This window comes from Triturus cristatus, chromosome 5_1, assembly GCF_964204655.1.
Source record: "Triturus cristatus chromosome 5_1, aTriCri1.1, whole genome shotgun sequence".
Taxonomy (NCBI): domain Eukaryota; kingdom Metazoa; phylum Chordata; class Amphibia; order Caudata; family Salamandridae; genus Triturus; species Triturus cristatus.
Window position 1 is genome coordinate 391,496,005 of NC_140587.1, and position 12,316 is coordinate 391,508,320.

Below are 12,316 nucleotides of genomic sequence, written 5' to 3' on the forward strand. Positions count from 1 at the left end.
GTGTGTGTGCACGTGCAAGTACAAACATTCCTACATTTGCCAGAGTGTGTATTTGTTTCCGCGCAGCAAATACCACACAAATGGAAATTGATTATTCTAAAAAAGGCCTCGTCTCCCCAGAGCACTATTTATCGTGAAGTAGTGCGCAGGAATTAGTAAGGGCACAAACACGCACAGCTTGTTACTTGCAGCCCTTCTCAATTAATGACCAGACTTTTATCTGCCAATGCATTATGCGGATGCAGAAAAAAACATTTAATGAAGTTAATTGGGTAGATAACATAGTAGGCAAAAACACAATCAGATGGCCTTTGAAACATGCAATCAATTAATGCGAATTGTTTATTAGTGATAAAAGCCCCAACCATCCACTATAAAAAGAAGTCATTATTCGCCACCAGGGTCCTTGTCAGATATCCGAAGTGTAGCAATGCAATAAATCCCGTATTGACTTTTATTTAATGAGACAACAACAGGGCATCTGAGAACCCCGGATACCATGTTTGTATTGACTGTTTGCACATGAGAAAAGTTCATTGAGCCCAGCGTTTGGTTGAGTAGTTTCAATGGAGTCGTGCAGACCTATGGTTATATGCTGTTGGAATGGCTGGTTCGTCGGTTTCCAAAGGCTGACGGGTTTATAAAAGTCCTGAATGCACCTCGTGGCGAACATGGTACTCCCCCAACTACTTTCAATGGAACCAACCCCCACTTTTTAAGACTGCATACACGCGTGTGCTTAAGCTGCTGGTAGCTGCGTGTCAGACTCATAACATACAACACTAACACAAGGAGTAATACCGCAACATAGAGTAAGTCTGAGAGGAGCGTGCTTCCCTGGGGAGGATTTACTAACCCGCAAAATCGTCCCTAACTGAATATTTACATCACTTGCCGAGTCTTTAACACAACCTAATCTGTTATATTTGCTTGTAAAACTGTTTTGAAGCGCAACTGATGTTTTATAAAGTAGGCTGTGTAAACCTGCAGGCCGGAAGTCTTGCCTAAGTTCCAGGGTTTGCTGGCGGCGCCAAGTATGCAGCTGTGTGGGAGCCCAGAGCCCAGCCCTGCCCTCGCTGAGGGGGACACCTGTCACGCGCCACAGCGGCCGACGCTCCGTCACAGAAGGGTGACACCGGAATGGAAAGGGGACAAGCGGACAGAGCCCACAATCCACGCAGGCATCTCTGCTACAGGGGAGCGGCGTGCGGTATGAAGAGCCCGTCGTCTCTCGGTAGCAGCCTTCAGATGTCAGGGGCCGGGGGTCTGCTCTGCCACCGGAGCGGCTCTACAAAGGAGCACTGCTCTCAGCAACTTTGTTTGTTTAATACGAGTGCAACCGAACTTTGTGCTGTACTTAAAAACTATGCGGGGCGAGTCTATCAGCATCGCCCTATACCAGCAACAGCCTTCCGCTCTGAGCGTGCGTTTGTGTGACCTGACCCTATACGTATGATATATGCTACACACACCGCCCAAACACAACTGAAAGTTACCTACAGGGATGTTACTTGCAAGACAGGGTTTACTGAAAAGAATCCGAAATATAAATACCCAGTGCTCTTTGCTGAAGCCACATATGCAGACCAGGGCGCCTAGAATGCCCCAATTTTTGAAAGATAGATTACGATGGACCATAAGCGAGTCTCGCCGTCCAAAGCGCCTGATCGGCGCTGCTCGCAGACAGCCTCTCCCACGACACTGTTTGAATTTAAAAGAAATCACAACTTTGCGCACCCCGCGGATGCTGGGGCTCACCAAACTCACTACGGTTCCATAAGTTGCTCTACAAAGTTAAAACTAGTATGTGTCAATGGTCTCTGCAGTAAAAGTGGTAGTTTAGAAGTCTAGCGCACAATCCACGCCGTAAACTGTTGAAAAAAGTAAAAATATATATATATATATATATAAACAATTCAAAAGCAAGCCAACCAAGGGATGGGAGAGGCACTTCTTGCGTTCGCATTTAAATCTGTGCTGTTTTAATCTACGGATGCTCGTCCGCCCATGCATCCCTCGTGCGTTCTGCTCTGTGCAGCCCCCACCCCCTGACCCCCCAATACCCGGTGTAACTCACGTTTGATCTGCCGGGGCTTGCTCTGCTTCCTCCGGGACATGCTTCTCTCCCTGTACCAGGTGCGCGAGGGACAGATCGACGCGTTTATTTCATGGAGTGCTCGATCGATGGCTCGAGATGCAAAGTCATATGATATGGAATGACAGAGAGCGGTGCGGGGCGAGGGAAGGAGGGAGAGCTAGCATGAGAGAGAGTGAGTGGGTGGGTGAGGGACTGAAAGAGAGAGAGAGGGCGAGCGAGAGAGGAGGGGGGCTCGAGGGAGGCGGGAGGCGCTCGCGGAGTCACATAGCGTGCACGCCGCTGCTGCTGTCACCCCCGAGGTTGGGATCTACTCAGAGTGGCTGATTACTGGAGTGGCTGGGGCCGGGGAGGGAGCACGAGACATGCCAGTCAGTTTCAAACGGGAGAGGTGGGATGCACGAGACAGAGGAGGAAGAGGATGGGAGCCTTGCCATCAAACAAACAGTGATTGGCTGGTTCAAAAAAAAGAGCCGGCATACAAATATTGATTGCTGTGTGTTTTATGACACACGTGAGGCATATGTGGCATAGCAGCCAGACTTTCATACGGACAGGCTCCTGTTTTTATAGGAGCATGTCATCAGATAAACCTGTGGAAATATCTTTGATTATCTAATTTGTCTCGGATGACTCGATAACGGAAAATATTTTCCCCCAGAGCTTTTGCTTGTAGGAGAGAGCTCACTGTGTTCGCTATAACTGGTTTCCCTGTTTCCCCTTCTTTGCACCTGTGAAATAAAATGTACAACTTTTCAACAATATCTTGGCGGCTTTAAGTTTGCTGAGCAGCCCCCACTTGGATGTTGTCATCAATGTTTCATGTGCAATGGAGAGAGGTAAAGACAGCTGCAAGTAAGATTCATGAAGGAGTATGAACACTGTAGACGTCTAAGGCCCACTCACTCTACGAGTCAGGTGGAGCGGTCTCCCCGGACGAGACAGCTTCACCTGGTAACAAGCCCGGCGGTCTAGCACTCAGTTTCCCCTGGTGTGGGACACCAGATCCAATGTTAAAGAGCTTTAATTGCAGCCAGTAACATCGCACGAGGCTAAGGATGCACCAGCAGCTAAGCCACTGTTCCCGCCCCTGGCCGAGCAATTCTTCTGCAAGGGGTGGTATATGCTTCGGCCTGACAGAGTGCCGTTTACCCCTTCCGTTCCCTACCACCCCAACCTCCCTTCTTTCACCCTCATTAAGCACTGCCCTAGCTCATATTTACCACCACTCACGTCATCATTGATGTAATATGTGAAGCCATGAGAAGTGCACAGTGGGGGCACAAGTTATGGTTAGCTTTCTCAACTATAACTGGCGAGTTTCATTATTTATTTTGATTTTCAAACAGTTTTTGAGTTATTGCAGCACCTAACTATAGAGTCACTTTAAACTTTGTTTTTTTCGGCCAATTTTTTTTTTTTTAAATGCAAGTGAAGATTTTATTACCATATCTAAGTATCAAGTTACTTTAACCGTTCCTTCTCAGACAAGGCCCTGCTCCCAACCCATCTACAGGCACCCAAATCCCAGCTGTGAATGACCTTCAACCATGTGCAGAAGGAGGTTGGCAGCAGGGCCTGGCTGTGTCCAACCAGTCTGGGTGGCCATCCTCCCACTGCGCTGGGCCAAGGCCATGCGCAGCGGGGGTTCGCCACAGGCCATGGCCTACGGTCATGCTCTGCACCCATCCCCCTATGGAAAACAATTCTTTGCTGTACCCAGGTCTTTGGACAACAATTATATCAGTATCAACATCACCTGATAAATTGATTACAGACAATATTTAAGCATATTCACAGTATTTTAATCACACTGAACATATGATGCATCATGTTCTGAGCACAATACATTGGTCAAAACAATTTAGTGTGTAGGTACCCCAGAGGAGGGGGGGGGGGAAGGATTTAGTGCATCAAGGTGCAAAAGTGAAAGTGAGTGATGGAAGGAGGGCAGTGGGTAATGCGTGCATTCAACAACATAAAAAGCCTGTCCAGCCTTAACAAAGACCAAATTATTTACAGAAACTGAATGGCAAACAAAGAGGACACAGTGAAACCATCACTGTTGTCCACATTCAGTACAAAACACAGAAGATTATCGACGTTTCGACCCAAAATTGTTGTAGGAAAGTTCTGCTCTTTACAGGCGGCTCTTCATCAGCACGTGAATATGCTTAAATATTGTCTGTATTTAATTTATCAGGTGATGTTGATACTGATATAATTGTGCTTCCACTGGGCCCATCCCCGTTATTGTACCGCATTTCACCCAGGTCCCAGTGACTGTTTGGGTATACCCCATTATTTTATAACTCGTACCCAGGTTTTTAGCTGTGCACAGCAGGGAGTGTGCTACAGGTCTGGCCTCTAAGCAGCCCCTATCTCCAAGACCCCTAGGCCAACCTCCACTGCACATGGGTTTCACCTACACACAACATGGTTTGGCTGCAGGACATGGCCTTCTGCCGGGTCCTGTGGTCAGCTGCACTGTGTGTGGCTAATCCCACACTGTGCTCAGTGTTTGGTCGTGCACAGTAGAAGTTTGGCCACAGTGCTTGGCAGCAGGTCCCGGCCTCCAAGAAACTCCCCACAGATTGTCAAACCCCACGGATCCCCAATCTACATGGATTTTTATTTTTAATGATTTCACAGGTACTGCAGTACTTCCGCAGAATTCACAGTCAAGCTTTATCCCCAGGGTACCATGGTACTGTGCTAGTTTCCCTTAGAGAAGCTTGTGTGGTACTTGGGTACCATTGAGGCAAAGCTTGAGTTTGGTCCTTGTGGGAGTACCACAGTACTTAATCGGAGGGCTGCACTGAGTCCCTTGGGGTAACTTCAGCACCCACAGTGTGAGAAAGTGTATTATTATTTGGGGGGTGGTATAGTAGTCCACCTCAAGATATTAGGTCACTATTCTTGTTAGGTCCAGTAAAGGTTTCAGTAATTTAAACCTGAGCACAATCCCTGGAAGCTATGACACAGAGCTGACAGACGTAACTTAAGAAAATGTGTAAAGTATTTAGAGGTAGCAAAACAGTTAACAAGTTTTAAAAAATCACAATAAAAATATTACTTCATTTTATTAAAATAGAGAATAATTTAATGAACAAAATGATATCAAAATGATAAGAATTCAAAAATGGGAAAAGGAGATATTAATTTTTAAAGTTTTAAATAAAAATAGCCTATTAAGCTCCAAGTGTGGTCATCTGGTTGCGCTTGACATACTTAGGCATAATTTAATGTCAGCCGTGATGAAAAACAGGTTTGATACAGAATCCAGGTTAAAGTCCCAATCGAAAGTTTTACCTCCTAACTTAGGGGCTGATTACGATGGCAGTCATAGGCACATCCGTGGTTCTGGTGGTGATGGTGGAAAATGTCCTTTTCCAAACTCTATCGGTGGTCCTCGTGTCCGTCGTATTACTATGGGCAAAGATAGCCCAGTTTCCGTCCACTGCGGAGTCTTGGGATCAGCCAGAAATCTCCTTCCCCACCGGTGGCGGACAGAGCCATTAGTTAGGGACCGCCGTGCGGAATGTGGGTATGACCGCCGGAAAATCCCTATGCCTCAAACAGCGCATCACACCGCAGCAGAGAATCCAGCCATTCGGGCACGGCAGAAGCACTACTGCGGATAGCGAAAATTGAATCCCGGACACCTCCATGCATTCCTGACTGCTGGTCAAAAAAAAGTTTTTAGTCTTTCCGCAGCAATTCTGACTGCCGCGGACGGATTTTCTGCAGTATATCCTGGAATTTGACAACCGCGGTAGGATGTTTCAGGCAGTGCATCCTAATCTGACCGCCGGTTTTGGCGCGGTACCTGCGGACAGTAATTTTCCGCTACCACAGCAGTTGGAATGCTTCTCCGACCGCCATTGTAATCAGCCCCTAAGACTCTGAAATGGAAATCAAAAATCCTCAATGGGGCAAGATGCAGGCTCTGGCCAAAAAGGGCTCCACAAGGTTGGATAGCCGTTTGACGAGGTCCCAGGTAAAGCTATCGACTTTTGATGGGAACATTCTGAGCTGGAGAAATTAAATTCATAATTCACACCCAAGGAAGGCCCCTTGACTACTGAATACTTTTGAGTACTTCAACCAGTGACTATTTATGCATACGGTCTAGTCACTTTTTTCGGGACTCAGATTCCTTCACTGTGGCAAGGCTGCAAGCGGTAGCTAAACAGGGCTCCACGAGGCCAGATACCATCTTGCAACATTCAGGTGAAATGGAATTGCTGCTACGGAATAGAGCAGAGTAGAAGCAACCTGAATCTTTGACCCAGCTGCAACACACCTTCATCGGATTCCCTTGGTAGATTTTTCTCGAGCCTCTGAAAGTCATGAGAGCCAAAAAGTTTTTTAGTGCCAGGTTTTTCAGGATGTTAAGAGGAGTACACTTTGACACAGCCAAAGGTCCCAGAACCTCAGAAATAACAGTTGAGGGCGTGGGCACTATCCCTCAGATAATGTGCATAATTGAGACAAAGCTGCTATGTGGGGTCAGAGACAGTGTTTTCCTCAAGAATAGATGAGGTAATGTGTCCCTGAAGATATGATTTAAATCAGAATTACAAATAACATTCATTAAATAAAATTGACTCAAAATGATCAACATTAGTTAGTTAGAAAAATCATGAACATTTATTAAAAGTAAAGTTTAATACAGAAAACGCAGTTAGTCTCAGTAAAATCATAGGACTCCAGGATCGATTGCCATAAAGACTTTTAGCATTTAAATAGAAAATAGACTATCTCCACAATGTGCAGCAATCAATAGAGAAACTGGCAGCATCCCTAGTAGAGGCAGAAAAAATCTTGCCCACCCCCCAAAAACAACGCCCTTTTATGTTAATGAGAAAGCAATGGAAATGGCACAGTCAGCATGGGGTAATAAAATGTATGAATGCAACATCAAACCATCTCAGAGTATTTTTAAAATGTATTATAATAACACACCCCAAATTATATATATATGTTGTCGAATATAACCATTTGAACATACATATATATGCCCTTATGACTTAGGGACTTTTTATATGTACGGCGTTCCATAGGACCACCATACTCGCAGTGGAGGTCTGGCCACCGCCGTATTACGAGTGTGATGGTCGAACCACAACAGAAACACTGTGACCACAAGGGATCCAGGATCCTGGGACATTCGCACTGCGGTCAGGAGCCCCAATATGCTGGCGGTGCCATTGCAGCACCACCGAGCATATTCTGAGTTATCTTTCCACTGCTTCATTCATGGGGGGCTGCCATTAAAAGGGTGGCGGAGGGGCAACTAAGGGGGTCCAAACAAGGCGTCCTGCCGCTCCTAGGCGTAGGGGTGCATAAAGTGGGACACAAGTTGCACCCCCTGGTATGCCACCCCTAGTGCCTGCATGGTATGGCATGCATGCCACACAGTGCAGGAATGTGCAGTCTGTGCTCTCATGGCAGCAGTCTGCTTGTCAGGCTCTTCTATGAGCCTAACAGGCTGCCACAGTCAGACCACCCCTGCACTGACCAGGATTACACTCGTAATCCATCTGGCGGGCACACCATGGCTTTGGTGGTCCTCCAGTGGACTGTGTGGGCCACCACCACTGAAGGACCGCCAAACTCGTAATAAGGTCCTTAATGTCATTGGAGGTGTCATAACAATCTGGGTGCATAAAGAATCAAAGGACACATAAATGAATAGCCTACAGTGAGTGAGAAGGAAGAGCCTTGTAACTAAACTAAGGGCTTCCTCCGGAGTTCTTCAAGAAGAATATATCAATCGATCAATCAGGGTTTGTATAGCATGGCTACTCACCTGCGAGGGTCTCAAGGTGCTGATGGGGGTGGGGTAGTCGGTCTGCTGATTGGTCTGGCCACCAGGGTTCAGTCGAAGAGCCAAGTCTTGAGATCCTTCCTGATTTGGATCAGCGACAGGGATTGCCTGATGTTTAGAGGTAGGGTATTCTAGGTCTTGGTGGTCAGGTAGGAGAAGCATCTTCCTCTGGTTCTGGTATTGCAGATCTGTGGTACAGTGGCCAGGGCCAGTTGGGCAGAGCGGAGGTGTCTGGTGGGTACGTGGAATGAGAGGTGGTGGTTCAGATATGCCGGTACTGCATCATGGAGGGCTTTGTAGGCGTCTGTGAGGAGCTTGGAAAGGATTCTTTTGTTGACTGGGAGCCAGTGGAGTACTTGAAGGTGTTTGGTGATGTGGCTGTGGTGGGGGATGTTGAGGACCAGACTGGCTGCAGCATTTTGAACGTTCTGTTTCCTGAGGAGTTTCTGGGTGACGCCGGCGTAGAGTGCTTTGCTGTAGTCGAGTCTAGTGCTGATGAGTGCATGGGTGGCGGCCTTTCTGGATTCAGTGGGGATCCATCCAAATGTCTTTGCAGGCAAAGCGTGTGGATGCATAATGAGAATACGGCGTTGATCTGGTGGTTCATTGTGAGCAAGGAGTCCTGTATGATGCTGAGGTTTCGTGCATGGTCCGTGGGGGTCTGGGTTCGTGTTGCAGCGGGCCACCAGGAGTCATCCCAAGCTGAGGGGGTGGCTCCCAGGATGGGGGCTTCGGTCTTATCTGAGTTGAGTCTGAGGCAACTGTCTTTCATCCAGGTTGTGACGGCCTTCATCCCAATGTGGAAGTTGTTTCTGGCGGCTGTGGGTTCATTGGTGAGGGAGAGGATCAGCTGGGTGTCATCAGCATAGGAGATGGTGTTGAGTCCGTGGTTCCTGATGTTGGCTGCAAGTGGGGCCATGTAGACGTTGAATAGAATGGGGTGCAGGGAGAAGCCCTGGGGCACTACACAGCTGATCTCTGTTGGTTCTGTGAGAAATGGATGTAGTCTGGCTCGCTGTGTTCAACCGGTGAGGAAGGAGTGGATCCAGTTCAGGGTGTTGTCGCAGATTCCGGCATCGTGGAGTCTCATGATTAGGGTGCGGTGGGAGACGGTGTCTAAAGCGGCCGAGGTCCAGAAGGATGAGGGCTGCTGTTTCGTCTCAGTCGAGGAGGGAGCGGATGTAGTCTGTGGCAGCTAAGAGTGCAGTCTCGGTGCTGTGGTTGTTTCAGAAGCTGGATTACGCAAACGTTATCATGCATATAGAAATTTTAGGAATAAAATTAACATGTTTGTAATGTTTTTTTAGGTTGTATATAGGCAGGGACTTTTTGTACAATTTGGTATTGAATTATCATGGTAATGCTATCCAATTGTAAATATACACTTGATATTAGTTATGGGAGTCTTGGGGTATTTATGTAATTAGATTAGAGTGTGTTAATAAATAAGAGCATACTGTATATAAGACAATATGGTGTAAAAACATATTGCATAGCAGTGATGTATGTTCTTTTAATTTACAGCCCTGTTGAAGTCCTATGGGACGAAATCTGTTGGCTGGGCTGATTGAAAAAAGCTTGTTGTCTTGAAGATAAATAAAAGTTGAATTTGGAACTTACTCGCACATCTCCTGAAAATTCAATCCTGGATGATGATGTATATTTGATGCATGTGTGGGCTCTTTGGAAGTTATTTCTGCTTAAAATAGAGCATAAATATATTGGACACAATAAACACTCCTTTTCACATTGTTTTATTGGTTGATCCTGTAATTGTGTTTTTGAAGCAGTGGGGCCTTGAGAAGTAGAGTGTGAGAGTTTAAATGATACTTATTATTGTACACTAGTGCAACTTTAGGGCATACACTGCTGATGCTCATGTCTCTGACCAGAAGGATCCAAGGTCCAATCTTTTGAACCATTGGTGGGCATGTTTGAACCATGGGAAGATGAGGCCTTTGTCGAGGGCTAGCAATTCCTCAACTGCCATGTGGTACGGCTTGAACTCTTCAGTGGTCCAAAGTCTCACGCAATATAGGAGAGGCCTTAGACTAACTACTTCTCCCACTCTTTTTAAGTCAACATCGTAAAACATCGGTATTAGAGGAGTGCTCGACGGGAGGTGGAGTAATGAGCAAGCAAACTTATTTTCGCTTATGGTAAAAGAATCTAGGTTGGTGTATCCCAAAATTTCAGCTCCGCACAAGGCAGCAGATTGGGCCTTTAGTTTATATAGTTCGAGGGCCAGGAGTAAGGCTCTCAAAGTTGTCCTCTGGAACCTCCTTAGATCGCTGAGGCTTGAGGTTGAATCACAACCCTTTTCTTCTCTTCTCTTCTCTATGTGTGGAGACCATGAAAATCTGCTATCAAGGGAACTATTCATCTCCTAGGTGACAGCTGGAAACGAATGCAAATAGGCTTTTAGAAGCTTGAGGCACGAAAAAGGAAACTTTATAAAAATGCAGTCCCTAAAATATTTATTATAATCAGACACTACCAGTGAATTGGGCTCATAATAAATATTTTTAAGAGTCCTAGAGTGAACTTTGTAGGTGTTTCCTAGGTAGAGACAACCTTATTAAATGCAATATAGTATCCTAATGCTTTCCTATAAAACAGCAAACCCCTCTACTTTAAAAATGAAGTTTGAGGCATTTTCAGTGTAAGGATATGTTTAACATTTAACCTCGGCATGCTAAACATTTAAATGACATGCATTCGGCCTTATAGGCAATAAGGCTCACCTAGGGGCGATTTATTAATATTGAAAAGGAGGGTTCAGGCCTGCCAAAATGGGTTATGTTACTGGTCAAATTTGCAGCTTTAAAGCTGCACAGACAGGTTGCAGTGGTAGGTCTGCAGTCTTGTCGGCAATGTCACTGTAGTGGGTGGCAAAACGAATGCTGCAGTCCACTAGTGACATTTAAATTACAGTCCCTGGGTATACTCTGTTCAGTATACTAGGGACATATAGGTAAGCTGAATATGCCATTTAGGAGTATAGTCAATTTCAACTTGTTTTAGGGATCACAGCACATGCACTGGGATCTTGTTAGCAGTGTCCCACTGTGCACAGTCAAAAAAAACGCAGCAGCATCAGTCCAACAAAATGGGAGTGACAATGTAAAAAGAAGCAATTTCCTACAGACACAGCATAAATTATGTTTTTTAGATTTTGGTCCATGGGGGATGTCCTATGGCCACCCCTGTTCACATGTTCCAAGGGGTCAAAATGTCCCTTGCCTGCCCACTCATACCACTTTTTGTAACAAATTCAAGAGACAAGGACTGAGTCTTCAAGTCCTGTAATGGTGGCAGCAACATTTTTCTGCTTTGTGACACAGGACTGGTACAGATTACTAAAAAGTTTGATGAGAGAAAAAGCTCTGTGAGCTAATAGAGAAAACATGCTTTCTGAGTAAAGATCTAATTTTCTGCCAAGTCTGGCAAAATTCCATGCAACCATTTTTTCTGTATCACTTCCCAAATTAGAATAAACATGAGAACATTACTCTTTTTCACATCCCCCAACTTGGGGGCCCCAAAAGAGGCATAAAATCCAATGTATTCTACGTAGACTTTTGCATTTCTTGTAGCGTGAAAAACATCAGTCAGATATTGACAACATTTGGAAGGATTATATGTTATTGTACTTGTACTCAAATAATTCTGTGGGGTAATTCTGGTAAGTAGTGTAAGTATTTCATAAGTTTAAGTGTGTTTTAATTAGCTATATCTGTGGACACGGTAGTACCCCAGTACTTCCAAGGTATATATCAATGACAAGTCATTGGCTGATTAGCTAATGACTGCCTTTATAAAAGTTAAAGTCAGGCATCTTGTTTTCATCTCGAGTTTCCAATCAATGTGGGCAAGTATTATGTTTGGTATTTTTCCCCATACCTATTACCACTTTAGTAAAGTGATAATTGGTAGAGAAATATATTTATGTTTATATATGTTGATTTTTAAAATCGGGAGTACTGCACCACAGAAAGAAAAATGTATAAAAGTAAAATAAATTGAAGATACACAACAAGACACTGTATTTTAATGATATAATGTACTAAAGTGTATTTTCTAATTTTTACATATTTAAATAGGTGCAAAAAAGTATACAGAGTATCTTGTTAACCCCTTCGCTGCTGCGGACATTCCGCTGCAGCGCTGGAGGGGGCAGGGGGGCAGCGCGGTGGGCCTGTGCTCATGACGGAGCCGCTCCGTCATGAGCCACGGTTGAGCTGTGCTCATGACGGAACGGTTCCGTCATGACTCCGCCCATTTGCGTTGTCCCCCGGCGGGGAAACAGCGCCGCGTAGGCGGAGCGGCCGCCAACGGTCATGTCATGACGGAACCGTTCCGTCATGAGCACACGGCAACCGTGGCTC

The 12,316-nt window shown here is 45.6% G+C and overlaps 1 protein-coding gene across 1 annotated transcript in view; it reads right to left on the reverse strand.

The window, feature by feature from the left end:
- The window catches only part of ZFPM2 (zinc finger protein, FOG family member 2), a 610,873-nt gene extending 608,560 nt beyond the window's left edge, over positions 1-2,313 (reverse strand). The window contains exon 1 of the mRNA XM_085605110.1: positions 2,078-2,313. Coding sequence (XP_085461236.1) covers positions 2,078-2,117 — 40 coding nt within the window. The 5' untranslated portion in view covers positions 2,118-2,313. The remainder of the gene's footprint in view (positions 1-2,077) is intronic.
- Positions 2,314-12,316: the final 10,003 nt, after the last annotated feature.